This window comes from Diadema antillarum, unplaced genomic scaffold (assembly GCF_040938485.1).
Source record: "Diadema antillarum isolate AM-2024a unplaced genomic scaffold, OU_Dant_1.0 seq00000447_RagTag, whole genome shotgun sequence".
In the NCBI taxonomy this organism is placed as follows: Eukaryota; Metazoa; Echinodermata; class Echinoidea; order Diadematoida; family Diadematidae; genus Diadema; species Diadema antillarum.
In genome coordinates this window covers 385,610-413,394 of record NW_027271421.1, presented here as the reverse complement: position 1 = coordinate 413,394, position 27,785 = coordinate 385,610, and the positions used below count along the sequence as shown (strand labels likewise).

Genomic DNA, 27,785 nt, shown 5'->3' with positions numbered 1-27,785 from the left:
GAATGACTGTTAATACTCGGGGCACAGAAGATTCTTCTCACATGTATTTATGTGTGTGATAAAATGAGAATATAATATACGCCCCAAATATGAATTCACATTAAAAATTGAAAATAAAAATGGCTAAAACATACTGCAAACTTTTGATTTTGATACACACATAAATCATTTTGACAGTATGTCTACATCCTTAAACTATACTTAAGTCTTTGCAACAACTATCGCAATAAACAATATTTATACTCCGTAGTACTTCTTTCTCCTTTTCTTGTGTAGTATCTTTCTCCCATTATAGACAGAATGCTCCCATAATGTCATTTATACCCCCACAGTACCTGACTAAATAAAGCAAAACATAAGATGGAGACCCCACAATGTACCTCTTGTTCGTCCCCATAGGAGCATCAGATTATAGAATCCACAACGTCATTTGTCTGATACTTAACACACTAATATCGCCCCAAAACTGATCAGCATGCAAACTACAAAAGGGAAAAATACTATACACTATTTTGCGCATGCTAAACTTCCTCTTTTGAAAGCTACCAAACTGCAGCGTTAATCACGGTTCATGCAACCAATGTTTTGCTTTGAGAGAAATGCATGTTCATATATCATGTTTACTTTGTATATTTTGATAATTGTTTGAATAAATGGAGATTTCACTTGAGTAAGTTGCAATGCACAACACTCCCATCTATGATTCCTGCCCCAAAAGTATTCAACAATTCTGGCATAAAGTCACGGGAGCAAAGCAAACACAGTTGTTCAGGTGACGTATTTGAGTGTTCGTGATTATACATGAATAGATCTGATCACATTTTGATCCAAGTATGAATCAACAGTGCTTATATTCGCCAAGTGACGTCATTATATTAATTTGTCTCCATTGGCTTGTCTTGTACATCATAAGCATCTCTTAAAATATCCAGCCACGTAATATTTCAAGCTAACTTTACATTAGGATTTCAGTTAGATTACCCTATATAGATTCTGTTTGAGCAATACACAGACGTTTCTTTTCGGATGATTTGACAAACACTATCTCGCAATTATTTTACGAAGTAAAGAGCAAGATAGGATACAAAACAAAGGAGAATACAAAAAAAAGAGATGAACCATGTTATGGTCAAGTCCTATTTGTCTCTTTTTCTTTAGAGGGATCGTATAGTTTTGGATGAGACCTACAAGTTCAGGTTCTAGCATTTTGGGAGGAGATAATGAGAAACCTCGTATGGAATATGAAAGATCAAATTCCAAGAGAAATTCAACATTTAATCGATACAAATTGGTTTTGAAATGGGTGAGATACCCAAAACAGAGTAATCCTAATAAAAGGTAAGACCCACCTTTCATTACGATCACTTTATTTTACTTTGTTTTTTAATTTCTCAGCCATTCCAAAATCTATTTTCATCAAATTAACTTGGAATTTGTCTTAGAATGGTATACTTTATACTATTTCAATAAGGGGTTTCTTGGTATCTTAAAAAGTTAAAATCCCAATCCTTGCCTCCACCAATACTGTACCACCCCTTTAAATTGGCAATCGCTACATGAAATTACCAGGAATTACACACACCAGACAAATCATATAAATACTGTATGATGTCATGGGATTAAATTAGCTGCATTGAAATCTCCATTGTGATACCGACACGGGTCAGGGGAAGACTTTTTTTTTCCACAAACAGCATGTTTTCTTGATTCTGAAAGGTCTAGCTTGGAGTTGAATGCCATTTCTACGTCTATGGTGCCACGGTGGTAATGGTGACTTAATACAAAGCTTCTATCCAAGGTTTTTGGTTCGAATACTCCTGGATGCGGCGGATGTGTTCCTTGGCACTTGTCCCTCATTGCCTTGTCTTTCGGATAGGGGACTAAAAACCGTCGGTCGAGCGGTTGCTTATCATCTATCATGCCATGATGGTTAGGTTAAAACCGTCAGTCGAGCGGTTACTTACTTACAAGCATTCAAAGCTTCCATGACAGCCATGTTAGAAAAGTTAAGATTTTAAAGATGATGTGAATGATCGGATAACACGTTGATGGAACGCTACTCAACATCATTGTTCACATTATATTAGGCCCTATGTAGCAGTGCAACCCTATGAGGTATCTTCAAATATTCGGAAGCAAAATGTAGACTTTGAAAAGAGTTAAGAGCACATGAAATGTGATAAATCATGTCATTCCTCTTTATCAGGAGACATCGACGAACTAGAGAAGGATTGGCAAGACAGTTTTAGTATCTGGAAAACGGGACTGACTGGATGGCAACAAGAATTCGAGGAGTACAAGCAAGGGTCTACCTGTAACTGATTGAAAACCTTATGAGAACGACAACCGAAACGGTTCTTCATCGTGACTCCGTCAGTCCGTCAGAATAGTTTAGGACCAATATCACTTTAATTATTTTAAGTTAGAACCTAGCTTATTCCATATTTCAATTGAGCTCGGAAGCAAAACTATTCTCGAACGCTTCAACTCTAAACACATGATTTTTCAATTGCATCTGTTCTTCAATTTTGATTTTCACCTGGAAAAGAGATGATTACATTTTGAGACATAGTCACAATCAATGATGCTAATAACGTACTACTGCTGTCAAGACATGACTATAATAACTTTTACCATTTTTTTAACATTTGAATAATATAGTTGGGGAATACTGTTTGCATCTCCGGCAGCCTTACTGTGTTGCTGCTGCTTGCTTTCCAATCAGCCTGAGCAGTGATGTTTCAGTGAATAAGTGAATTTTACAAGGAACTTTGCCGCCATCAGCAGATGTATAAAGATTCTCTTAAAGTTAAGTCTGCCGTTAGTCTCACTAGAGCATCATCTCATGATAGTTAGGTTGGCATCGTTTTCTTAAAACGTCTTGCATAAAATTACCTAAAATGTTAGAAATAAAATTTCAAGGAAAATGAAACTTTCAGAGTATAAACAACACTTTCAAAACCAGATAGGTTGAAATTAGGTATTCAGTTTCTCCGTAATATATATATATATATATATATAGCTTTAAAAAGAATTGTAAATGATGTCATACAGAGAATAAATAAACAATATCAAATCAAATCAAAGTGATGAAAATGCCACATCTCAAGTAAAGTGCTCAAAACCTGAGTAAGTAAGTAAATGAATCAACAATTTCTATAATTTTCATTAAAAATACTGTTACCATGGCAAGACAATGTTTAACATTAAGAAAAAATGAAGTTTGCACAGCTCTATATCATAGCTGTCACATGTGCCAAATTTCAAGTCAAATGCTCAAAAACTGATCGAGGGAGTTAAAGGACAAGTTCACCCTCATAGACATGTGGGTTGAGTGAACACAGCAATATTAGTAGAGCACATCATTGAGAGTTTGAGGAAAATCGGACAATCCGTTCAAACGTTATGAATTTTTGAAGTTTCTGCTCACTCAAGGCTGGATGAGAAGACTACTATAGCTTGTGATGTCACATGAGTACAACGATATAAAGAAAGAATAAAGAAAATTTGACATATTTTCACTTTTCTCGCATAACAAAAGAACACTTGACTTCTCCCTTTCAGAAGGCAGGGGGAATAATATTACCCTTAACATATATGTCAGTAACAAGTCGAAGAAATGTGCACTTTATTCAAAAAGTAAAGTTTTGTGAAATGCTCTTTTTATTTTTCTTTATATGGTTGTACGCATATGACATCAAACACTGTAGTAGTCGTCTCATCCAGCAGTGACTACGCAGATATTTTAAAAATTCATAACTTTTGAAACGGATTGTCGGATTTCCCCCAAACTTTCACTGTTGTGCTCTATTGATATTGCTGCATTCACTCAATCCACATGTATATGAAGGTGGACTTGTCCTTTAAGTTAATTCACAATATCATTGTACGATTTTCATTCAAAATGAAATTATGCAGTCACCATAGTGTGTCGAGCCCATCAATGTCAACAATATTCGACCACTAATGTGGCTGTCGTATCTTTAAGCTATATGCTTATTTGACGACAGTCTTCTGCATTCACACTCCCGATCTTAAGTGCCATAATTCAGTGAGATCATTTATTCCGAATGGTTCCCAATCGACGTGTTCTCTTACTCTTTTCTTTAATCTGTATACGTATATCTCAATTTTATATTCGAATGTACACACTGTATGTTCCATTCTCTTGTAAACAACAAGAAATGACTATTTCATGTTTGTAATATAACATATGACCGATGCAGAAAATTCCTTATTAATTTGAATTTATATCGTGTAATGTTATCGACGACAACCACTTATGTCATCATAAGACGTCGACGACAAATTTCATAGCGACCACTAGTGTCATAACATGTCGACGACAATTGTCAAAATCGGATTAACCACAAATGTCATAACACGTCGACGACAAATGTCAAAATATCAATTTTTTACTGCAAATGTCAACACGTCGACGACAAATTTCATAACGACAACTAATGTCATAACACGTCGACGACTAATATCAAAATCGGATTAACGACGAATGTCATAACACGTCGACGACAAATGTCAAAATTTCCGTTTTTAATGCAAATGCCATACCACGTCGACGACAAATGTTAAAATCGAATTAATCACAAATGTCATAACACATCGACTACAAAATATGTGGATCTCCAAATTTACTGCAAATGTCATAACGCGTCACAGGGGAGGATCCAGGAATTCTGTAAAGGGGAGACGCCTTTACAAAATCAAAGGCTGGCGCAACCCCCTCCCCTTTTTTAATGTTATCTCTTTTGTTTTAGCAAATATAGAGACGGGGAGGGGCGCCACGCCCCCTCTAGATCCGCGACTGCGTCGTCAAAATTTCCATTTTTACTGCAAATGTCATAACACGATGTGTTACACGACCACAAATGTTAATGGCAAAACCAATGCTGCATTACAGGGGCGGATCACGGAATTCCGAAAAGGCGAGGCGCCTTTGCAAAAGTAAAGACTGCCGCACCCACTCCTTTCTTCTCTTTCTTTTTTTTGTTTAAACAAAAGAAATAAGAGGAAAATAACAAGGGGGGGGGGTTGCGCCAGCCTTTCACTTTGAAAAGGTGTCTCCCCTTCACGGAATTCCTGGATCCGCCCATGAAATGCAAGCAATGAGTTTTGACATTTGTGGATGACGCAATCGCGGGTTGAGAGGGGGCGCACCCCCTTTGATGACCCTTTATGTTTTTGTTAAAACAACAGAAATAAAAAGAAAAAAAAATAGGGGGTTGCGCCAGCTTGTATAGTTTTGAAAAGTCGCCTCCTTGTAATGCAAGCATTGGGTTTTGCCATTAACCTGTGGCTGACGCAGTCGCTGATCTAAAGGGGCCGCGGCGCTCCTCCCCGTCTCTATTTTTGATAAAATCAAAAAAAGGGAGGAGGTTGCACCAAACTTTGATTTTGTAAAGGTGCCTCCCCTTTACGGAATTCCTGGATCCTCCCCTGTGACGCAGTATGACATTTGCAGTAAATTTGGAAATTCTGACATTTGTGGTCGACGCGTTATGACATTTGTGGTTAATTCGATTTTGACAATTGTCGTCGACGTGTTATGACATTTGCAGTATATAAAGACAGAAATTTTGACATTTGTCGTCGATGTGTTATGATATTTGTGGTTAATCCGACTTTGATATTTGTCCCATGTGATTTGTGGTCATTATGACATTTGTCGTCGAGGTGTTAAGACATTAATGGTCGTTATGACATTTGTCGTCGACATGTTATGACATTTACAGTAAAAATTTATATTTTGACATTTGTCGTCGACGTGTTATGACGTTTGTGGTTAATCCGATTTTGACATTTGTCGTCGACATGTTATGACATCAGTGGTCGTTATGACATTTGTCGTCGACGTGTTATCACATTTGCAATAAAAATTGAAATTTTGACATTTTTGGTCGACGTGTTATGACATTTGTGGTTAATCCGATTTTGACATTTATCGTCGACATGTTATGACCTTATAGTGGTCATTATGACATTTGTCGTCGACGTGTTGTGACATTAGTGGTCGTTATGACATTTTGTCGTCGACGTCTTATGACATAGTGGTGGTTATGACATTACACGATCCAAATTCAAATTAATTTATTAGGAATTTTCTGCATCGATCATTTATTACAAAAATGAAATACTAAGTAGTCATTTCTTGTTGTTTACAAGAGAATGGAACATACAGTGTGTACATTCGAATATAAAACCGAGATATACGTGTACAGATTAACGAAAAGAGTAAGAGAACACGAACCATTCGAAATAAATGATCTCACTGAATTATGGCACAAGATCGGGAGTGTAAATGCAGAAGACTGTCGTCAAATAAGCATATAGCTTAAAGATACGACAGCCATATTAGTGGTCGAATATTATTGACATTAGTGGGCTCGACACAACATATGGTGACAGCATAATTTTATTTTGAATAAAAATCATACAATAATATTGTGGATTAACTTAACTCCCTCAGTTTTTGAGCATTTGACTTGAAATTTGGCACATGTGACAGCTATCTGATAGAGCTGGGCAAACTTCATTTTTTTTCTTAATGTCAAACATTGTGTTGCCATGGTAACAGTATTTTTAATGAAAAACATAGAAATTGTTGATTTATTTACTTACTCACTCAGGTTTTGAGCAATTGACTTGAGATTTGGCAAATGTCAGTAACTGTGTATACAACATTGAGTGATAGTTCTAGTTTGTATTGAGAATACTTCTTGAATATTGGAGTATCAGATTACATCTGTATACTCAGTATACCTTCATGAAAAAAAAGTGCTTGAACATAAAGAAGTGAATAAAATGCATAATGAATTCATGCAATAGTGGTGTAATTTTCCTTCACAACATATTTGCACTGACTAAACATGTTTCTAGACAAACTGATCACTGTATAGAGAGTAGAAAGTGGTCTTGTAAACAAACATTGTAAAGTTTTAACATGAGAAAGAGAGAAGGGGAGAGACAGAGAGAGTATGAGAAACAAATAAATTGTATGAGAATTAAAGCAGTGATCGAGGAAGGGAAAAAATGCAGGAGTCATAATTATGCATTTGAAAAAGGAGGAGGTCGAGAGAGGTCGGAAAATGAATATGCAGAGTGTAAAGTAGTATGAAGAAAAGAGGGGCAGGTTTGAGAAACAAAATAATATACCATCAGTATGAAGATAAATTTAGGGCCTTTAATAGCAACAGATATAACAGAGGGGGTTGGAGGCTGACAAATAAATATATGTACATAATGTATATAGATTTAAGCGATCATGTTATTTCACAACTTTCTGATACATGTACATGTACCATTGTATAGCCTATTCCATAACTTTCAACTACTCTCCCTTCAAGCTTTCCATCCATGCGCTTCTTCTCCACTCCTTTTCCCTTCAATCTTTCCTGTCAATTTTTCAATCACCAATCTACGGAGATCGAAAAAGTGTTACATTATACATTACTCGTCATGACATTGTGTAAGCCTATTGGTCGATATGCGTTTCAATATCGGTGGGGGGAGGGGTCGGAGGGGTCGGGCAGGATTGGCTTCACCTTCGGTTCCCCCCCCCCCCTCCCTCCCCCACATAATTATTTTGTAGCCAATACGTGAATTCGCAACATGTTTGGACTTATAGACTATATATATATATATATATATATATATTATGTATATATATATATATATATACTATATAAACTTTGGTCACTCTAGCCCATTAGGGGCCTACACATCCCCATCATACACCAATAAAGTTGTGATCTTCCATGGAACCCGCAATAATATTGATCACTGTTGTGCATGATTGATGAGATATCACAGAATATTCATTGCTTTTTTTTATCTCTTTCCTTCTGATTCTCTCTCTCCCCCTCTCCTTCTTGTCAGATTTTTTGTTTTGTTTTGTATTGTCTCGTTTTTCGCACTCTCACCCGTTTTTATACGTATTTATACATGTACTACTACATGTATAGTAATTGGATGAGGGTCTACCACGGCGAGCAAAACTTTCTCAGCGCGTGCACACACTCACTGATGCACGTGTACGAATCGAATCGTCGCGAGCGGAGGGTACAGTACCCACAGAACTCTTATGTATAGTACCACAGACTACTCAAAGAACTCATCGCAACGCACAACCCGAGTGGAGTAAGCATAGACGCATCAGGAGCGGTTTCATTGAATTTAATTGCCAAAAGCCACAGGCTTGCGTGTAAATAAAAAATGCGCCTCCGGGCCGTGTGTGTACGCTCGCGTGTGTGTACATGTGTTTCTCTCTCTCCCTCTCGGTTAATTATTCTCATAGCGACTGGAAAAAGAACATCTGTAACGGTTCGTTCTGACCATATCGCGTCGCTCCGTTACATAACATCCGCTCGCGGTTCAATGTTCCCTCTAATTTCAATCTTCCCTCAAAATAGGTAGTCTCCCTGACTGGTAAAGCAAACAGATAGAGGGTATAAATAGAATATAGCAAACAATGACATGACATTATACGAGTCTTTGATAAACAACAAAGAGGGATTGGTAGGGTTTTAAGTTGTAATTAGTTTGCAGAATTTCCTTCAGAACAGTTTACTGCATGTTGTTGGTGCTGCCAAGTCGCATTAGACAATAGCGAAAATGAAACTTCAACTTTTTGTTCTGGTGGTCGGTGCTTTCCTCGGGGTAAGTCGGGCCAGCAGCCCGGTAGTGAATGTCGCTGAGGGAATCATTGTGGGGAAAACGGTGCGATTCAGCGAAGACACCTTCATCAACAAAACAGTCGATGTCGATGTATTTCTGGTAAGGGTTGCTGTCCGAAGAAAATCCTATCGGTAATCTCTTTTTATTTCAATACCAAGGTATGTGTTGATACATGCACTCTATCGGATATAGTTTTACGGATGGTTATATTGATGATGATGATGTTGTTGATTGATGATGATGATGATGATGATAATGATAATAATAATGATAATGCCATTAGTTTCAACTACATTAGTACAGTGTTCGTTTTTCGTCATACCAATTATATAAAGGCTTCTTGTATCATACGTGCACGGCCTTCATTTCGGCGGTCATTTTACAGGCCAATTTGACATTCTTCAGTTCCAAATTCGCTCCTGCTGCGAATGGGTTTTCCAAGTGCATTTTCCGCGTTCCCATGCAGAAAATTGGTCTTTCTAGTTCCAATAAGTTAGTGAGCACTATATGACCAGATGTAATATGTTGTTGACTTTCATGTGTTTTACAGACAGTATCTTCTTAGTGTTTAATCAGCATATAGGTCTTGTCTTCAATAGCGTTCATGTTTCCTTCTCACAATAACTGGGAATGATTTTTCTGCTCCCTGGAGAAACTGAAGTGATCAGTGAATAAAAACACACATTGGTAGAATAGAAGTAGGCCTATACATTCTGTGCTCTCTCTGTATAATCTAATCTCACAAAACAGCTTTCCATGACATGTATTCATATTGTTTAAAGGGGATGGCTAGTAACTGATTAGTGGGAATCAGTTGGAATGCTGGGGAATGATTGTTCCAATCCTTGTGGGATTCATTTAAGAGTACATTATATATCTATTGTTGCGTGAAAATTGTTTGCTTCAGAACGGTCTCATATTCAAGTAATGTGCACTTTAATGCCCCGCCACTGTACAGGCATGCTAACCTGGAAACATTAAACTGCACATTACTTGAATATGAGACCATTCTGAAGCAAATAATTTTCACACAACAATAGATATATAATGTACTCTTAAATGAATCCCACAAGGAATGGAACAAGCATCCCCAGCATTCCCACTGATTCCCATGATCAGTTACTAGCCTTTAGTGTATATCCGTTGTGTATAATATTGTGGTACATTTTCGCAAATCTGTTTTTACAGTCTTTTCTGTATATCATTTGTGCTTTTAATGCATCATGCAGTTTCACTCTCAATGCCTTGTATACATGTTATAATGGATAATTGACAAAAGATATTGTTATTACAATGCTTTTTTTATATGTTTTCTTACACTCCATAAACAGGGGGTTCCCTACGCCAATCCACCTGCTCGTTTCGCTAAGCCAGAAAGCAAGACCCCATGGACGGGCGAGAGAAACGCCACCGAGTTTGCCCCAGCCTGCGTACAAATTCCTGACCCTCTCTACCCAAACAGATCGGAGGATTGTCTCTATCTCAACGTCTACACTCCAAGCACATCTGTGAGTGGGAAATTACCTTAAAGGGATCTGTAGGGGGTTTCTTTAGACCTAACTTCAGGTTTCTGACATTTTTGGTGAGATAATGAGAAACCTCTTACAAAATGTGAGAGGGGATGTAATTCCAAGAGGAATCGAACATTTATTTGATAAAAATTGGTTTTCAAATGGCTGAGATATCCAAAATAGAACGATCCTAATAAAAGCTATGACCCAGCTTTTATTACGATCGCTTTGATTTACTTTGTTTTGTTTTGTTTTGTTTTGTTTTTTGGATGTCCCAGCCATTCCAGAGCAAGTTTTCATCATATTCTCTTTGAATCCCTCTTAGAATGGTATGCTCTGTACTATTTCATAAGTGGTTTCTTTGTATCTTGCAAAAAGTTAAAAGCCCCATCCTCATCTCTACAAATACTATACCATCCTTTTAAAGAGAAAATCTAGTCCTTCATAAGTCAGTCTGGTAAGATTGACTAAAATCTTACGAGTACAACAGTTAAAATTGATTGATCAGAATAGAAATTAGGGAAGTCATGAAATTGTGAAGTTCCGCTAATTTCTGCAGAACAGTTCTGGTACAGTTGATATGAATATGCAAATAAGTGAGCAGCTGATGATGTCATCAGTTTTCATTGGTTTTCCATTGACCTTGTACACACACAAAAAAAAAATGAAGAAAATTCACTGTTTTTGTTGCTGAAGTGTAAAACATGATGTTATTCCTGGATAAATAACTTCATGATAATAATCAGTCAGATATATCAGGATTTGAGATTGGGGCATCATTGCGTTTGAATGAAAAAAAAAAGAAGTGTCAAAATGAAATTGTACAAATTATATGGCAAGTTGTGAGGGGATGACATCATCACTTCACTATTTGCATATTCATATTGACTCGTGTTCAAAAACTGTTTCCTGAAAATTAGTGAAACTTCAAATGTCATAACTTCCTTACTTTTCATCTGATTCTGATTAAATTTTCAATGTTGTAAGCAAATTTTACTCCTTCTTTTCAGACTAACTTTCATCTCCACCGGAATTTCCCTTTAAAATTTAAAACACCTGTGTCGTAATTTCATCTCAACATTGCTCAAATTTTGTGATATTGGGTGCTGAGAATTACAAGGTGGGAGAGGAGTGAATTTCACAAGTACAATGTAAAATGTAGCACCAGGTAGGAGGAAGGTGGAAGGCACTCCACATCCCCTGGTACCACTGTTTCCTTATCATCTTTTTCATTCTCAGTAAAAGATTGTCAGCCTTGTATGATTCTTTCTTTGCCCCCCCCCCCCCCCCCCCCCTCTCTCTCTCTCTCTCTCTCTCTCTCACTCTCCCCATCCACAAATGTCGCAGTCATCGAATATTCCGGTGATGGTGTGGATTCACGGAGGCGGATTTCGGACGGGAACAGCGATGTCGTACGAATTCTACGGATTGCCATTGGTTGTTGTGGGTGACGTCATAATCGTAACCATAAACTACCGACTGTCAATCTTTGCACACTTTACAACAGGTAAGATCTGAATGCATTCTGTTGTGTGAGTGAATGATAGTTGTACACTTCTGTTGCATGGAGGTGGTTGACAAAGTAACATGTTATATTGAAAGTTACAATTGTGAGTGTGGTTGTGTGATTGAAAGCGTGGTGTTCACAGGTCAGAGTTCACTGTTCGATCGTTGAGTAGGGTGATGTAGAGGAACATCTAGCCTTGATACAGCAATAAAGAAACCTTGTGATAAGATCGATATCTAAACCTATATTTATCACACACTGGATTTAAAGAACAACAAATAATACAGGATTAATTTTCAAGCTTAAAGGGGCAGGATGACGTAGACACTTGTTAGTTCATTAACAGCAGGGAGGTGAGCCTATGTTAACAGCAGTACACTGTACAGTGCACTCCCGTTATAACGTTATGCTCGGGACCGGCAGTTTTCTTTCGTTATAACGAAATTTCGTTATAACCGAACAAATACAATATATAACGAAAACAAGGAAGCCACGCATATATGATAATCTGTTTGTTAAATACTCGTCATACTAAAGCTATATGTGAACAATAAAACAAATTGTTAATCAATTTCAGATTATTGTATATACAATAACGCATGTTCCCCTCGGAAACTCTGCGTGACACACCAAGCGAACACACAGTGATGTGACGCGTTCGCGCACGCAGAGACGCTGTAAATGCCTTGTTCCGCTATACGTATTTTCGAAAGCGATTCGTATTTCGTTATAACGGAGCACATTTCTTTTGTTTTTCTTTGTCAGTGGTGCTCGGAAAAGACTTCGTTATAACGAAAATTTCGCTATAACCGTGTTCGTTATAAGAGAATTTTGTACCATAGACTTTTATAGCGATGATTTTGGGACCAGAAGTTTTACTTCGTTATAACGAAATTTCGTTATAACCGTGTTCGTTGTAACGGGAGTGCACTGTATTAACACGGCAAAATGGTAGACCTTTCGGCGTAGATACTACTTTTCTAAAAGTGTCTGCTTATATCATATTTATCAAGTGCCCATTCTAAAGAGGTTCAATGGATAGAGTGGGGAAAACACAAGAGACACACACCAGGCAGGATTCGAACCTATGATTCCTTTTTAAGAGTCTAAACCTTTATCTGCCATACCACATTGTTCCAACTTGAACCAATCAGTTCCTTTCTAGATTGGTATCTGTCAAGCATGTCTATATTCCATATGAAATAACTACTCTTGACCAAATACAAACGAAACTAATGCAACTACTCCTAAATAAAATGATGGGTAATGTTTCTGTCGTTTTATCTCCTACCAGGTGACGGGGTATCATCAGGAAATTATGGTATGTTGGATCAGGTGGCCGCGATAGAGTGGGTGTACGACAACATAGAAGGTAAGATAACTATAATTTTGTTTGACTAAGATACTGGATTTTTATTTCCCAAAATACAAATGTCTATAATAAATTCTAGGATGTACAGCCAGCGTTCGGAATACAGATTACAAGAAGACATGTACTGAACACAGGTAAGGGTCATTACTTCCATTGTTGCCTTGGAAAAAAATTAATAAGACAGTCTTTGCATATACTTGGTTGCTGTCCCTTTTCTTATGCCTACTCCGTTTTATGGAAATTTGAGTTTTTTAGTCTTTAACCCTCTGATAAACATTTGAGTAATAGCAAAAAACAACAAGAAATGTGAATCGATTAAGACAGGAGGATTGCTATTACTATTACAGTTACAGCAGCTAAACCCTTCTAAAGCCAGCGGACCAGACGAAATTCCACCCAAGCTTCTCAAGCTTATGGCCCACGAAATTGCTCCTGTGCTGTCCTTCTTGTTTCAACAAAGTTATAACACCGGCACAATACCATCTCAGTGGAAACAGGCCCTTGTCTCCCCGATTCACAAGTCAGGTGAGAAGAATGACCCTTCCAACTACCGTCCCATCTCTCTCACCTGCATTGCCTGTAAGATTATGGAGCACGTAATCCTTAGCCATGTCTCCAAACATCTGGCATCAAACAAGATTCTCACTGATACCCAACACGGCTTTCGCCAGGGCTTATCAGCTACCACACAGCTATCATCTGCAGTACATGACTGGTCTTCCATCCTCCAGTTACGCAGCCAAGTGGATACCATCTTCTTGGACTTCCAAAAAGCATTTGATAGAGTGCCCCACCAACGACTTCGCATCAAGCTCCAATATTATGGCATCTCAGGTGATACACTAAACTGGATAATGGCATTCCTCTCAGACAGAACACAGTGTGTGGTTGTTGATGGTTCAAAGTCATCATGGCAGAACGTCACATCTGGAGTCCCCCAAGGCTCAGTCATTGCTCCGACTCTCTTCCTCATTTTCATAAATGACATCCAAGAAAACATCAAGTCTTCACTTCGGCTGTTTGCAGATGACTGTGTCATCTACAAAGAAATCTTGTCTGATGATGACCATCACATTCTGCAGCAAGATCTCCTGCAGCTGTCATCCTGGTCTACTACATGGCAAATGAAGTTTAATGTTGAAAAATGTGCTGTCCTCTCCATCACACGTAAACGCACTCCTCACACCTACACGTACCGTCTTGGCAAAGATGTAATACCTAGGGCCAAAGAATACAAATACCTAGGAGTGACCGTGACTACAGACCTGCGATGGAATCAACATTGCCAGAACATCAGGAATAAGGCAAGTCGTACACTTGGCCTCGTTCGCAGAACTCTGTCACCATGCTCCAAAGAGGTTAAATCCAGAGCCTACACTGCGTTAGTCCGTCCTCAACTGGAGTACGCTTCAGAGGCATGGAACCCTCACACTGTCACAGCTGTTAACTTACTCGAGCAGGTACAAAGATCAGCGGCTCGGTTCGTTTACTGTGACTACAGGAGAACAACATCCTCCTCAACCTTGGTTTCAGGCCTAGGATGGGACAGCCTCCATTCTCGCCGGCTCCTCTCTCAGTGCTCTCTTTTCCATCGATTACATCATCAACTCGTTTGCATGCCTTTTCCTCACGGAATCATACCAGCAACCTACTTCGGAAGACATGACCACCCAGCCAAATATGTCATACCCAAAGCTACAATAGACGCATTCAAATTTGCAACTTTCCCAAGGTCAATTCGACTGTGGAATAATTTACCAGGATCTGTGGTACTCACTCCAAACCCAGCCACGTTCAGAGAGGTTGCACTGCCCTTCATCAACAAGATGCAACCTCCTGCTGGGTCCCACATGCTGTAAAAAGGGACCAATGTTTTTACTTGCACAGACACTCTCACTTTTATTGTACATAAGAGAGACACACACAACCTTGTCACTTTGGCACCTCCATTGGCACATGACACGATTTGCATCCCGGTATAGCTTCCTTGGAGCTGCGAATGGGATTACTGCAACAAGCAAGTAACAAGTAACTATTGAAATCAAATCAAATCAAATCAAACAAAAGGAAAAACTAACTGAAGATGGGAACGTTGTTTGAAACAAAATGTATGATTTCTTTATGTCTTTTACGTTTCGATGTCTGTTAGCTTTCGGAGGGGACAAGGACAGGATTACGATCTTTGGTGGGAGTGCAGGATCGGCGTGTGTAAGCTTCCATCTTCTCTCCGACTTGAGCAGACCTCATTTCAATCAAGCCATCATGCAGGTATAGAGTTACAACCAGGCGTTAGTGTCTTTTTTCATTGCTGATTAAAGGACAAGTCCACCTTCATAGACATAAGGATTGAGAGAATGCAGCAATATTAGTAGAACACATCAGTGAAAGTTTGAGGAAAATTGGACAATCCGTTCAAAAGTTACGAATATTTTAAGTATCTGCGCAGTCACTGCTGGAAGAGAAGACTACTACAGTGTATGATGTCACATGCGTACAACTATATAAGGAAAATAAAAAGAGAATTTCACAAAACTTTACTTTTTGAATAAAGTGCACATTTCTTCGACTTGCTACTGACGTATGTTAAGGGTAATATTATTCCCCCTGCCTTCTGAAAGAGAGAAGTCGAGTGTTCTTTTGTTATGCGAGAAAAATGGAAATATGTTGAATTTTCTTTATTCTTTCTTTATATCGTTGTACTCATGTGACATCACAAGCTATAGTAGTCTTTTCATCCAGCCGTGACTGAGCAGAAACTTCAAAAATTCATAACTTTTGAACGGATTGTCCGATTTTCCTCAAACTCTCACTGATGTGTTCTACTAATATTGCTGCATTCACTCAGCTCACATGTCTATGAAGGTGAACTTGTCCTTTAATTAAAACATTCTTTCTATGTTTCAAAGTCTTTAGGTGTTACAACCTTATAACCCTGATGAGCAGGTGTTTCTTCACCTGTGAAATGCTGTTGAAACACTGTGGTAGTAATTGATTGCAACGCATATTCAATGTATGCATTGCAGTGTTTCTTCACACATAAACGTGCGTGTGGATGTACCAGTGCGCCTTTGCAAGTGTTGTATGGGGGCGCTCTTGACTTAGAATGTACTATACCTCTGCCAGAAGAATGAGAGTAGTGCGATATTAATATTGGAACTATTTCAACACTGTGTATTTCAGTGCTAGTGACAAGACATACTTTTCACTCTTCTCTTTTCACGAGTTACTAAGATTGCATGGTACTATCACTCTTACTGGCAGACGATTTGTTTGATCCGTTGAATGATTTATGTTATTGTACTTGACTTGCAGTACTTCAGGACCTTGTCGAGAAACAGCCTATGCATACTGATTGAGCCATTCTGACAAAATCATTATTCTTTACATAATGAATGAATGGATGTATGTTTTTTCTCCCAAATGAAATTTATATAAATTGTTCTGCTGTACATCGCGTTTTGTAGGCAAAATAATAATTGAACTGTCAATCATTGTGTAACGTTTATTATGTTTCAATCTGAAAATCTTATATTGATGTAGTGCCTTGAGTCATAAAAACAATGACTGTCATAATATGCAAAAGCGCTTATAGACTATTAAAAAAAAAACTAACATTGATAGCCTGTGCAAATTTCTTTGCACAAACTGGACTACTGTCTTGTTCTTCCGTCCAGAGTGCAAGTTCTCTTGCAAACTGGGCCTTTAGAGACGACCCCGAGTTGGAGAGACAGTTAGCCAGAGAACTGGGTGAGGCAATGGGGTGTGACACGTCCACCTCAGAACTATTGGTGTCATGCCTTAGAACCAAAGATGCTGACGACTTGCGGGAGACTGCTGACCGTGTAAGTCTACACCACCTTCGTTTCTCCTCATCTTAACTCTCCGCGGGCAACATTAAACACCTGTTCACAGGTTTGTGTGCGAAATTTGTGCACAGTTGATTCATTGACACATAAAGGATTAATTAGGGCTCATCTTTCGTTTGGTTTCTACTTAATTCTGTAGGTCTATTGATGAAAGTGGCGTAATGACCATAATTTTATGCATTATTTTCCGCTGTGAATTTCAATTATGAAAATTTGATATGCTCTTAGAAGGAACATGATTCAGTAGGAGACATCTTTCCTACTTACACTGACGAATATCATCATCTAGTTATGATTGCGATAACGATAAGACTGTGAGGTATTTGACTGTTTTTCCTTAATAGAATTATCAACCTACTGCAATTCAACTCAAGCGGTACGTTGTAGTTTTCAATCAGAATAACTTTTTAACAATGCGTTGTGTGACCAAAATATTGACAGTTCTATTCAGGATACCCAGTAACCAGAGACGGGGATTTCCTCGATGCCTCGCCAGAAACATTGTACGAGACGGGAGACTTTGCCCACGTGCCCATTCTAGCTGGCTTCAACAAGGATGAAGGCACTCTTAATATATACTTTGCAAACCCCGATTACGTCGGCAGTCTCACACCACCCCCTATCAATCGTGCCACGTTCGATGAAACGCTCAGGAGGACGTTAGCTTCTGACGGAATCGACGATGAAATCGCCATCGATGCTGTGACCCAAGAGTACGTGGACTGGACGGTGGCCGATAACCCCGAGACCGATTATTTCCTATCCAGTAAGGACGTCACCGGTGACATGGATTTCGGCTGCCCGATCGACATGGCGATCAGGAAGCATGCAGAAGCTGGAGATCCTGTCTACTTATACTACATGACGCACGAGCCTTCGAAGTGAGTTGGAAACGTTCCAGTGCACTCCCGTTATAACGAACACGGTTTTAACGAAATTCCGGGTACAACGAAGTAAAAATTCAAGCCGCAACATTATCAGCTCTATCTTTTTATTGTTTATTTGTTCGGTTATAACGATATTTCGATATAATGAAAGAAAACTGCCGGTCCCGAGGACTTTCTTATAATGGGAGACCACTGTACTATCAAAGTAACTATAATGATAATAAGAATACGAATATGATGATGCTGATAATAGAGTTCATAATGATTGATGAGTAGATTTGAAATGCATGTAATTTGAAAAATTTGACCACAGTCAGTGACATTTCCAAAACATTTTTTTATTGCAGATTGGAAGGTATGTGTACAGATATGATTAATCTTAGAATAAGATTACTGAGATATGTTGGTGAGCAGCTTCAAGCTGATGAAACGGCTCAACAAGCGATCAGGGAAAGGCTTTATGAAGACTGGAGTAAGGGGCAAGGCAAGGCGAAAGAGCTATCTATGAACTACAGATACCCGCATGTACCATTATACACGAGAGTGAGAGGATGAACCCTATTGTAAAGGGTCAAAGAGGAGTCTTTTTAATCTGAGTGATTCGCATGTATTAGTATCCATTCATAGTATAGAAATGCTTGATTGCTAAGAAGAGATGTGTTGCCGATTCTTACTATTAGTGATCCCTTCTTGCCTATTCAATAATTTCCTTCGTCTTCTGAACATTCGCCCTTTAGGAGGTTCTTCCAGAACGGAGACTTGGTGCCCTCGACCCCATGGCTTGGCGCTGGTCACGCCGAGGATCAGCTCTTTGTCTGGGGAATGCCTTTCATCGACGAACTCTATCACATCAAGGGCCACAACATGACGGCAGATGAAAACGCCCTCTCTGTTAAGTTCATGGAATTCTGGACAAACTTTGCCAAGTCTGGGTAATTATGCGTGCAGTAAGATGACACCGACAGAAACCAAAAAGGGATGGTGTTCGTTATTTCGAAGGTTCGTTGATTAAAAAAAAGGAACTAGGTTCATTCATCTGAAAGTGAAACAAAGTTGCATGCGTATAAACGAACTTTGGGACTATTACGCACCTTTGTAATAACAAACTCTATTTCATTTTCGAATTTACGAACTTTCGCAATAACAAACCTGATCTCATTTTGGGATTAGTGAACCTCTGGAATAACAAACATGTTATAGCTAATTGTAACCCCCACAAGTCATGCAGTGAGGATATGACTTACGAGTAGGACCATGCATAAGAGAAAGAATGAGAAACCAGTCTGATATCTTCCTATACGAAATTTTTCGACCATATTTCTACCATTACTAAGAAAGAAGGTTTGCATTGGCAGTCCCTGTCTTCAAAGTCTCCTCAGTTTTTCTATGTCCTCTACGATTAAAATCGATAAAATACGATAAAATCATCAACCCACTATGTGCCACTGTAATTTCCCCTCCATAGGTGTGTGAAACTTGTCCAAATTTGACTCACTGACACAGAAAGGGTTAAGTGCTAGGCGAGAATGTAGGCGTACATTTTTTTTCTATTTCATGCAGTAATCCCAGCAAACGGAGCCCTTCTTCTGACCCGGGGCAAGGTGACGATTTCTGGCCCACGTTCACTATCCCGGAACTCAGTCACAAAGAGCTGGCCCTGGACCTCTCCGTGGGAAGGGCTCTCCGAGCCAGACAGTGCCACTTCTGGAACGAGTACTTCCCTAGTCTGCTAGCATTTACAGGTATATTTACTCATCAGCTTTAACACTGGTGAAAATTTACTTCTCTATCTCGACATGACAAAAGATTGAAATCAAAACAAGAAATGGAATCGAAACTGACAGATTAAAATCTATTCATTAACAAATTCACCAGTTTTGTTGAACTCTGTGTGTGAAAACAGCTTTTTCCTGTTAACATTTTGAGTGAGAACTGATGAATGATAATAACAACAACGACAACAACAAAAAGATTATACCTCAAATTGGGATAACCGTGGGGTACGTGAACAGTTTTGTCAAGTTGATTAGTGTACATTCGTTAATACAGTCCTAATAAAAGGGACAATATTTTGTTTCTAGAATCATGGACTTAAAGCCTTTTTTCTTGAACCAAACAGAGAGTTTGGACCCCGTGGAACAAGAATGGCGGGAAAGTTACAATGGCTGGAAGACAGACATGACTGAGTGGCAACAAGCGTTCGAGGAATATCAGCAAGAAACCAGCTGTGACTGAGGCTACAGCAGTGACGACATAATATACAATAATCACGTGATAATGTTCATGCAAGGATGATTATAAAGACACAGGCGAGAGAGAATGTGAGAGACAATAACATTAAACGTGACTGTACTTGACTCCGGCGGATACGACAATGGAAACAGCCATTCTGGACTCTGTTATCATTTGCCTTTGGCTTTTTGTGAGCAACTGAAGCCAAAGATCTATCGATATTGTTTCACCAGCAAATATCATCATAATTATGATGATCATCAAACAACAGTGAGTGACTTCATAATCCACTTCAATGATTAAAGGAATTTTAATATCGGGGTATACTTTTATACTTTTGCTTCTCCACAGCGTCTATGTGAAACACGACTACCATATGCTTTCCGTAAAAGTTGGCCATGTAACATAAGGAGATTGTGTCTCAGGATATTGTGATTGGAACAGGTGTGAACAAAAACTAGTGAAAATTGGAACCTGCAAAACTATGTACAATTTGAAACTCTGTGATCTTTATGTACTTTTAGTTATCGGCAATGAAAAGCTTATAAAATCAGTTGGTTGAAATAAATACTGCATTACCTGGTGCCATGCATATATATGTGCATCTGTAATATCTGTGAACTGGGTTAGGTATCAGATATCAACAGTACATGAGTGTGTGTGTATGTGTGTGTGTGTGTGCGCGCGCGTATGTGTATGTATATGTGCGTATATATGTGCGTCTGTTCAAATATGAATTCACATTAAAAATTTAAAATGAAAATGGCTAAAACATACTGCAAACTTTTGATTTTGATACACACATAAATCATTTTGACAGTATGTCTACATTCTTAAACTATACTTAGGTCTTTGCAACAACTATAACAATAACAATATTTATACTCCGTAGTACTTCTTTCTCCTTTTCTTGTGTAGTTTCTTTTTCTCCCATTATAGACAGAATGCTCCCACAATGTCATTTATACCCCCCCCCCCCCATGGTGCCTGACTAAATAAAGCAAAACATAAGATGGAGACCCCACAATGTACCTCTTGTTCGTCCCCATAGGAGCATCAGATTATAGAATCCACAACGTCATTTGTCTGGTACTGAACACACTAGTATCGCCCCAAAACTGATCAGCATGCAAACTACAAAAGGGAAAAATACTATACACTATTTTGCGCATGCAACTTCCTCTTTTGAAAGCTACCAAACTGCAGCGTTAATCACAGTTCATGCAACCAATGTTTTGCTTTGAGAGAAATGCATGTTCATATATCATGTTTACTTTGTATATTTTGATAGTTTTTTTGAATAAATGGAGATTTCACTTGAGTAAGTTGCAATGCACAACACTCCCATCTATGATTCCTGCCCCAAAAGTATTCAACAATTCTGGCATAAAGTCACGGGAGCAAAGCAAACACAGTTGTTCAGGTGACGTAGTTGAGTGTTCGTGATTATACATGAATAGATCTGATCACATTTTGATCCAAGTATGAATCAACAGTGCTTATATTCGCCCAGTTTCATCATTATATTAATTTGTCTCCATTGGCTTGTCTTGTACATCATAAGCATCTCTTAGAGTATCCACCCAAATAATATTTCAAGCTAACTTTACATTAGGATTTCAGTTAGATTACCCTAAATAGATTCTGTTTTTGTTTGTTTGATAGATACTTTATTTTCTGCAAATCAATATATACATAAATTACATAATCATGAACATGGGAAACATACAAAGTATATTTGAAACAGAGTCTTTTGACTTGCATAAACAACGATATAAAAGGAAATTAAGGATATGATATTACAGTATGCATGTCTATGCAGCAGGGATTACAATAACAACATTATATTTAAGAAGCGATAATGCAGAGGGCCGCCATTGTAAGCATTGCTTGAAAAGATGGCCGGCCCGAGGAAAAGGTAGGGACGTATTAAATTCGTAACAATACAAATTCTGCTGCGAAGGTAGCAGGGGAAAATAAACTCTGATGTGTGATCGTGGTGAATGTGCGTGCAAGTGCTTGAAAGTGCACAGGGGCAGATAGACTTAGATGTTTTAACCATTTCCATTTTCAATTTTTGATTAGATTCTGTTTGAGCAATACACAGACGTTTCTTTTCGGATGATTTGACAAACACTATCTCGCAATTATTTTACGAAGTGAAGAGCAAGATAGGATACAAAACAAAGGAGAATACACACACACACACACAAAAAGAGATGAACCATGTTATGGTCAAGTCCTATTTGTCTCTTTTTCTTTAGAGGGATCGTATAGTTTTGGATGAGACCTACAAGTTCAGGTTCTAGCACTTTGGGAGGAGATAATGAGAAACCTCCTATGGAATATGAAAGATCAAATTCCAAAAGAAATTCAACATTTAGGTGATACAAATTGGTTTTGCAATGGCTGAGATACCAAAAACAGAGTAATCCTAATAAAAGGTAAGACCCACCTTTCATTACGATCACTTTATTTTACTGTGTTTTTGAATTTCTCAGCCATTCCAAAATCTATTTTCATCAAATTAACTTGGAATTTGTCTTGGAATGGTATGCTTTGTATTATTTCAATAAGGGGTTTCTTGGTATCTTAAAAAGTTAAAAGCCCAATCCTTGCCTCCACCAATACTGTACCACCCCTTTAAATTGGCAATCGCTACATGAAATTACCAGGAATTACACACACCAGACAAATCATATAAATACTGTATGATGTCATGAGATTAAAATAGCTGCATTGAAATCTCCATTGTGATACCGACACGGGTCAGGGAAAGACTATTTTCCACAAACAGCTATGTTTTCTTGATTCTGAAAGGTCTAGCTTGGAGTTGAATGCCATTTCTACTTCTATAGTGCCACGGTGGTAACGGTGACTTAATACAAAGCTTCTACCGAAGTGCAAGGTGTCCCGACAACCTCGCGCACCCATTGCTCGGATGACTGATGCTCCGCGCAAACAGCCACTGCCATATCAAACTAGCAGAGTCCTTGTGAGTTTCTATGCTGTATTTTTGGTTTTAGATTTTCTCTTCGTTGCACCGTATCGGAATATTTTGATATACATTGTATCTGTATAAGGCATGTGCTGTCGCCCTGGTTAGTCTTCCCAGTTCTACCAAATTTGATTTGAATGCGGTGATCACTGCCATTAGGAACATGAGGAATACGTGGGTGAGGTAGCAGAAAAACTGATACCTTCACATTAGACGAGGTGAATATTTCTCCCTATTTCGTCTAATTTAAGCAATTCAATTAAGAATGGTTGATAAAAGTTACTTTACGGTCATGGTAGATTATTCAATAACGTCATGTTCCCTATGTAGGGCCCTATACTAATCTGTCTGCAGTCACCGCATGGTGCCTTATAAGGTGAACTTTTCGGAACACTCCCATGAACGACATGCACGTTCTTGGTTCTACTAAAAGTTCCATCATACATCAGACAGGGCAACAATAAGATCACTGTCTCGTAGTCCTTGCAAGTATCATTCAACTAAATTTGGATCTATTTACTGGCTTGCCAGACAATAATTCCATACTTCTATTTCCGCAATCCAACAAATCAAGCGAGTTCAAGCGAAGCACGTTTGAATGAGAGCTGAGTTATACAAAGAGAGCTCATTATAAAGAGGTATGAATTGGTGACGTCAAGCAAACTCACACCCAAAACATGACTTGTTCCATGACATTGTCGTTATAAAGGCAAACTCCTGCAGTATTTTTGTAAAGAAGAGCTAAGCTCTGTAAGTGACTGGAATTGGTTGCCCCTTCTTGACCACATATTATAGTGTGTGGTTCTTGGTAAAGGTACCTCCCTCAATCTTTTCTGTACGGAAAATAGCTATCATTTTTGGCATTAAGATTTATTTCAATCAGTCGCGCTGCCAATTTAAAAAAAAAAAATGTGTTAGGGCTATGTCGCATGCAACAGTGAACAGGAATCACGTATGAGGGGGTCCCAATCATTGTGGCATACGCATACTAGTTTATTTCCTCTCTCTTTCCTCTCTCTCTCTCCATTCCAAATAGTCGTCGTGGAAAGGGAATCAAGCTTGAAGGTAGGGCTCCCTTTATACTGTTGTATGAGAACAAGGATATAAACCAGAAAAGGGCTTACCACTGCGAGTAGACGGCATCAGGGTAAGTTGCATATATCGAGTATTGATTTATCATTGAATCTCTCACGTATTATCATCCACCGTAAGTTCAGATTGTTCTAGCACATTTTGAATTAAAGTTATCTTTTTATGAAATATAATGAACATTTTACGTGCAGTATGAGAATGTTCCAAACACTATGTGAAGACAAACAATGTTACTGCACAAATGAGGTTCGGAAGTTTTATTTGCATTGACAATACGCTTCGGGGAAGCCATATTCTAGTTTGATTCATTTTCGGTTGAGGAAAACAACTGCCAATCTAAAAAAAAAAAAAAATGGTCATCATGTGTATTGCTCACACTGTAATAATCCAGCAAACCATGAAAGTCAGCTCTTTTCATAAGGTCAATACACAATTTGTAGGCTTGGTTAGCCAAGCAGATTTTGAGCATAGAGGTACAAGCTTACGACAGCAAATTGTGGCGACACCACGTTTATAAGCAAAAATTATCAAAGTTTGTTACAATACAAGTGTTGTTGTTTTTTTAATTGCCGATGCGTTTCTATACACACAGCGTGTAGACTTTGACGAGATAACACACAAGTCGCTCAACATGCTCGCCATGGAGTCGAAATCCTGGTACTCTGTACTGGTCGCTCTGGTTTTGTGCACGTTTCACCCGTCACAGTGTACAGATGGAGGTAAGAAGTCCTGTAACTTCCAGGATGTATCGGCAGCTCCTGAAAGTTGTCAATGTACCCATTTTGAACCATTCTGTCTGCTAGAATCTTACATAAAGGGGATGGCTAGTAACTGATCAGTGGGAATCAGTGGGAATGCTGGGGTATGATTGTTTCAATCCTTGTGGGATTCATTTAAGAGTACATTGTATATCTATTGTTGTGTGATTAAATTAAACATTAAACATTAAATTGCACATTACTTGAATATGAGACCATTCTGAAGCAAATAATTTTCACATAACAATAGATATATAATGTACTCTTAAATGAATCCCACAAGGATTGCAACAATCATCCCCCAGCATTCCACTGATTAGTTACAGTACTAGCCATCCCCTTTAAACTCGTATCAAATGAGAGTCACTGGCAATAATCAAGGGGGTTATTGACTTCATTTCATTCTGATTTCTTTGTGTGTTAATAATTGTATTTTTGTGCTCCACTTGTGTCTTCATTGACAGATATTCGCTATAAAGTGATTCATGACTTTAGTCGTAATTATTATTCTGATATGCTATCACCATTGTTATAGGCCTATTGCATTATTACCTGACACACTGTAACAAATACTTCAAAACAGACATGTTTACACAATGATATTTCATGTCAAAATAGTTTTGGTATTAAGATAAATGCAGAAGGAGATTACTAGTATAGTATACCCTATGTCAGCTGTCTGTCGTTGTATAATAATTCGTCAAGAGTTTCCATTAAAAAGTTTTATATTTTAAGTGATAGTGTAACATTCTTGTTGGATTAAGAAACTTAGAAATGCACTTGGAAATCATCATACGATATCAATTTGTGTTGTCTTTTTGTTTTAATGCGGAGAGCATGGTTGTAAAATGGTACCTTAACGTTTGACCATAAGATGGTAATGAATTAGATGGACGGAAATAGATTACAACTGGCTCGTTGCGTCAGAAATGTGGTGAACCCTGTAGACTGAGTTTATGATACATTTATTTGATAATACATGTATTCAGATTTCAATTAACTCGTTCACATGACTCCTGTTTCCAGGTAGCCCGAGTGGATCCGTAGGCCAGCGATTTGTGTTCACCTTCCCCCAGCAGTATTACAGTAACTCGATATGTCGACTCTTCATGGCTAGCGCTTCTGGAGAAAGTGTCAACGTGACAATAACTGCCCCACTAGACTCCCACCAACTCACACTGATAGTTGATGGAGTCGATGGTGGTTACTATACCCTACCGGAGAGTCTTTGTGCAGGGGGAACTGCAGGCAAAAGTCACTTGTCGACGATTGTTGTAGAGGCAGACGACAATATTTCCCTACATGCCGAGGGAATTCACGAACTTTTAGCGGCCTCGGCAGATGCATTCCTGGTGCTACCTGAAAATTCCGTGGGATATGATTACATCATCGCCAGCTCCTCTCCAAACGAAGACTTCGATAAATCTCAGTTCTCCGTGACAGTTCTTGAAGATGCAACGTCCATAACTATCCATTTTAATCACGAATTTCAACATCTGTCTGAGACCCCTTTCGTGACGTACAGACCAAGTCAGCCACTGACTCTAACTCTTTCTCAATACGAATCGATTCAATTCCAGAGCTCGTCCGATTTCACGGGAACTCGCGTAAGTGCCAACAAGCCCATTTCCGTTTCCTCGGGAAACACATGTAACGTTGTGAGTCCCCAACACCCTAATGCCAATCACGATTACTTTGTGGAACAGCTACCGCCGATCGATAAACTTGGGTCTCGCTATATTATTGCTCCATTTGCAAATATCCCAAACGGGTTCGTCTTCAGGGTCATAGCCCCATACAACAACACGATCATTGTCATCAACGGCACAGCTTCTTTTACTTTGGAAGAGAATGCCTTCTACGAAGAGGACATCAACACTTCTCAACCGATTCGAGTTGAGACTACGAAGCCCGTGCTCGTTGTCCAGTTCATGAAATCTCATTTAGAGGGTCCTCTGTCGTTTGAAAGTGGCCCATCTATGACGCTAGTCCTAGCAGAAAACCAATATTCCCAAGGCCCTGTAGTGTTCAATGTCATTGAGTACGATGATGCGTTTGCTGCGGTGGTGATGCCGGCCGGAAGTGCTTCCACACTGAGAGTCAACGGAGAAACAGTCACACCAAGCTCGTGGGAAGTTTTGGAGATGCCTTCTTTCGATTCAGTGATCATTTATGGACAGCTGAGTGGAGCAGGGAGACACGTTGTAGAAAGCAGCGTGCCGTCAACCAACTTCGCAGTCTACATCTATTCACCAGGTTTATCAGCCAGTTACGCCACAGTTGCAGCAATATGCTTGACATGTATTGAAGGTACGTGACATAAGCTTTTTGTTTGTTTGCTTGCTTGTTTGTAAGTCACTTCTATCTGCAATCTGTAACAGTATTCGTATTTCCTCTTTTTTATTTAATTGAGAGCTGACGTATCTGTATGACATTTTATACCCCTTTGCATCCATGACAGAAGATTGATAGGACAGAAATTTTTCCCCATTCAAAGCATTATTGTTATCGGTTATGACAACGTACACTGTAAAAACATCGGTGTTAGATTTAACACCACGGGCGTTAAATCTAACACCGATCAAACTTCAATAAAGAACCACACCCACAGGTCTTAAAAATGCACTGTGATGGTGTTGAAAAATGTTCACCTGACACTTCGTGGTGTTAATTTGACACTGTACCTGGTGTTATTTTGACACTGTATTGGTGTTAATTCAAAAATGACACCACATGGTGTTGATTTGATATTTGTTGGTGTTAATATCAATGGTTTAACACCCGTCCAGCTTCAATAAGAGACCACACCAGCTGGTGTTACTTTGGTGTAAATTTATTTTCACATTTTTTCAAAAATCTAGTATTTTAATG

The 27,785-nt window shown here is 38.7% G+C and overlaps 2 protein-coding genes across 2 annotated transcripts in view; both read left to right on the top strand.

Annotated features, from left to right (window-relative positions):
• LOC139732771 (cholinesterase-like) overlaps positions 1-2,390 on the top strand; it is a 45,217-nt gene extending 42,827 nt beyond the window's left edge. The window contains exon 10 of the mRNA XM_071643615.1: positions 2,207-2,390. Within this exon, the coding sequence (XP_071499716.1) occupies positions 2,207-2,322 (116 nt within the window). The 3' untranslated portion in view covers positions 2,323-2,390. The remainder of the gene's footprint in view (positions 1-2,206) is intronic.
• Positions 2,391-8,628: 6,238 nt separating this feature from the next.
• LOC139732779 (cholinesterase-like) lies at positions 8,629-20,069 on the top strand. The gene is made up of 10 exons (XM_071643623.1): positions 8,629-8,790; positions 10,023-10,199; positions 11,550-11,709; positions 13,004-13,081; positions 15,231-15,349; positions 16,756-16,923; positions 17,389-17,828; positions 18,572-18,766; positions 19,395-19,576; positions 19,954-20,069. Exons 1-10 carry the CDS (start codon positions 8,629-8,631, stop codon positions 20,067-20,069), a joined length of 1,797 nt encoding a protein of 598 aa, XP_071499724.1.
• The last annotated feature ends 7,716 nt before the right edge of the window (positions 20,070-27,785 follow it).

Excerpts from the sequence above, each read along its gene's own strand:
- LOC139732779 (XM_071643623.1), top strand. The coding sequence starts at position 8,629 with ATGAAACTTCAACTTTTTGTTCTGGTGGTCGGTGCTTTCCTCGGGGTA. Across the intron at positions 10,200-11,549 it reads TCTACACTCCAAGCACATCT|TCATCGAATATTCCGGTGAT; the intron begins GTGAGTGGGAAA and ends CAAATGTCGCAG. Across the intron at positions 19,577-19,953 it reads TAGTCTGCTAGCATTTACAG|AGAGTTTGGACCCCGTGGAA; the intron begins GTATATTTACTC and ends TGAACCAAACAG.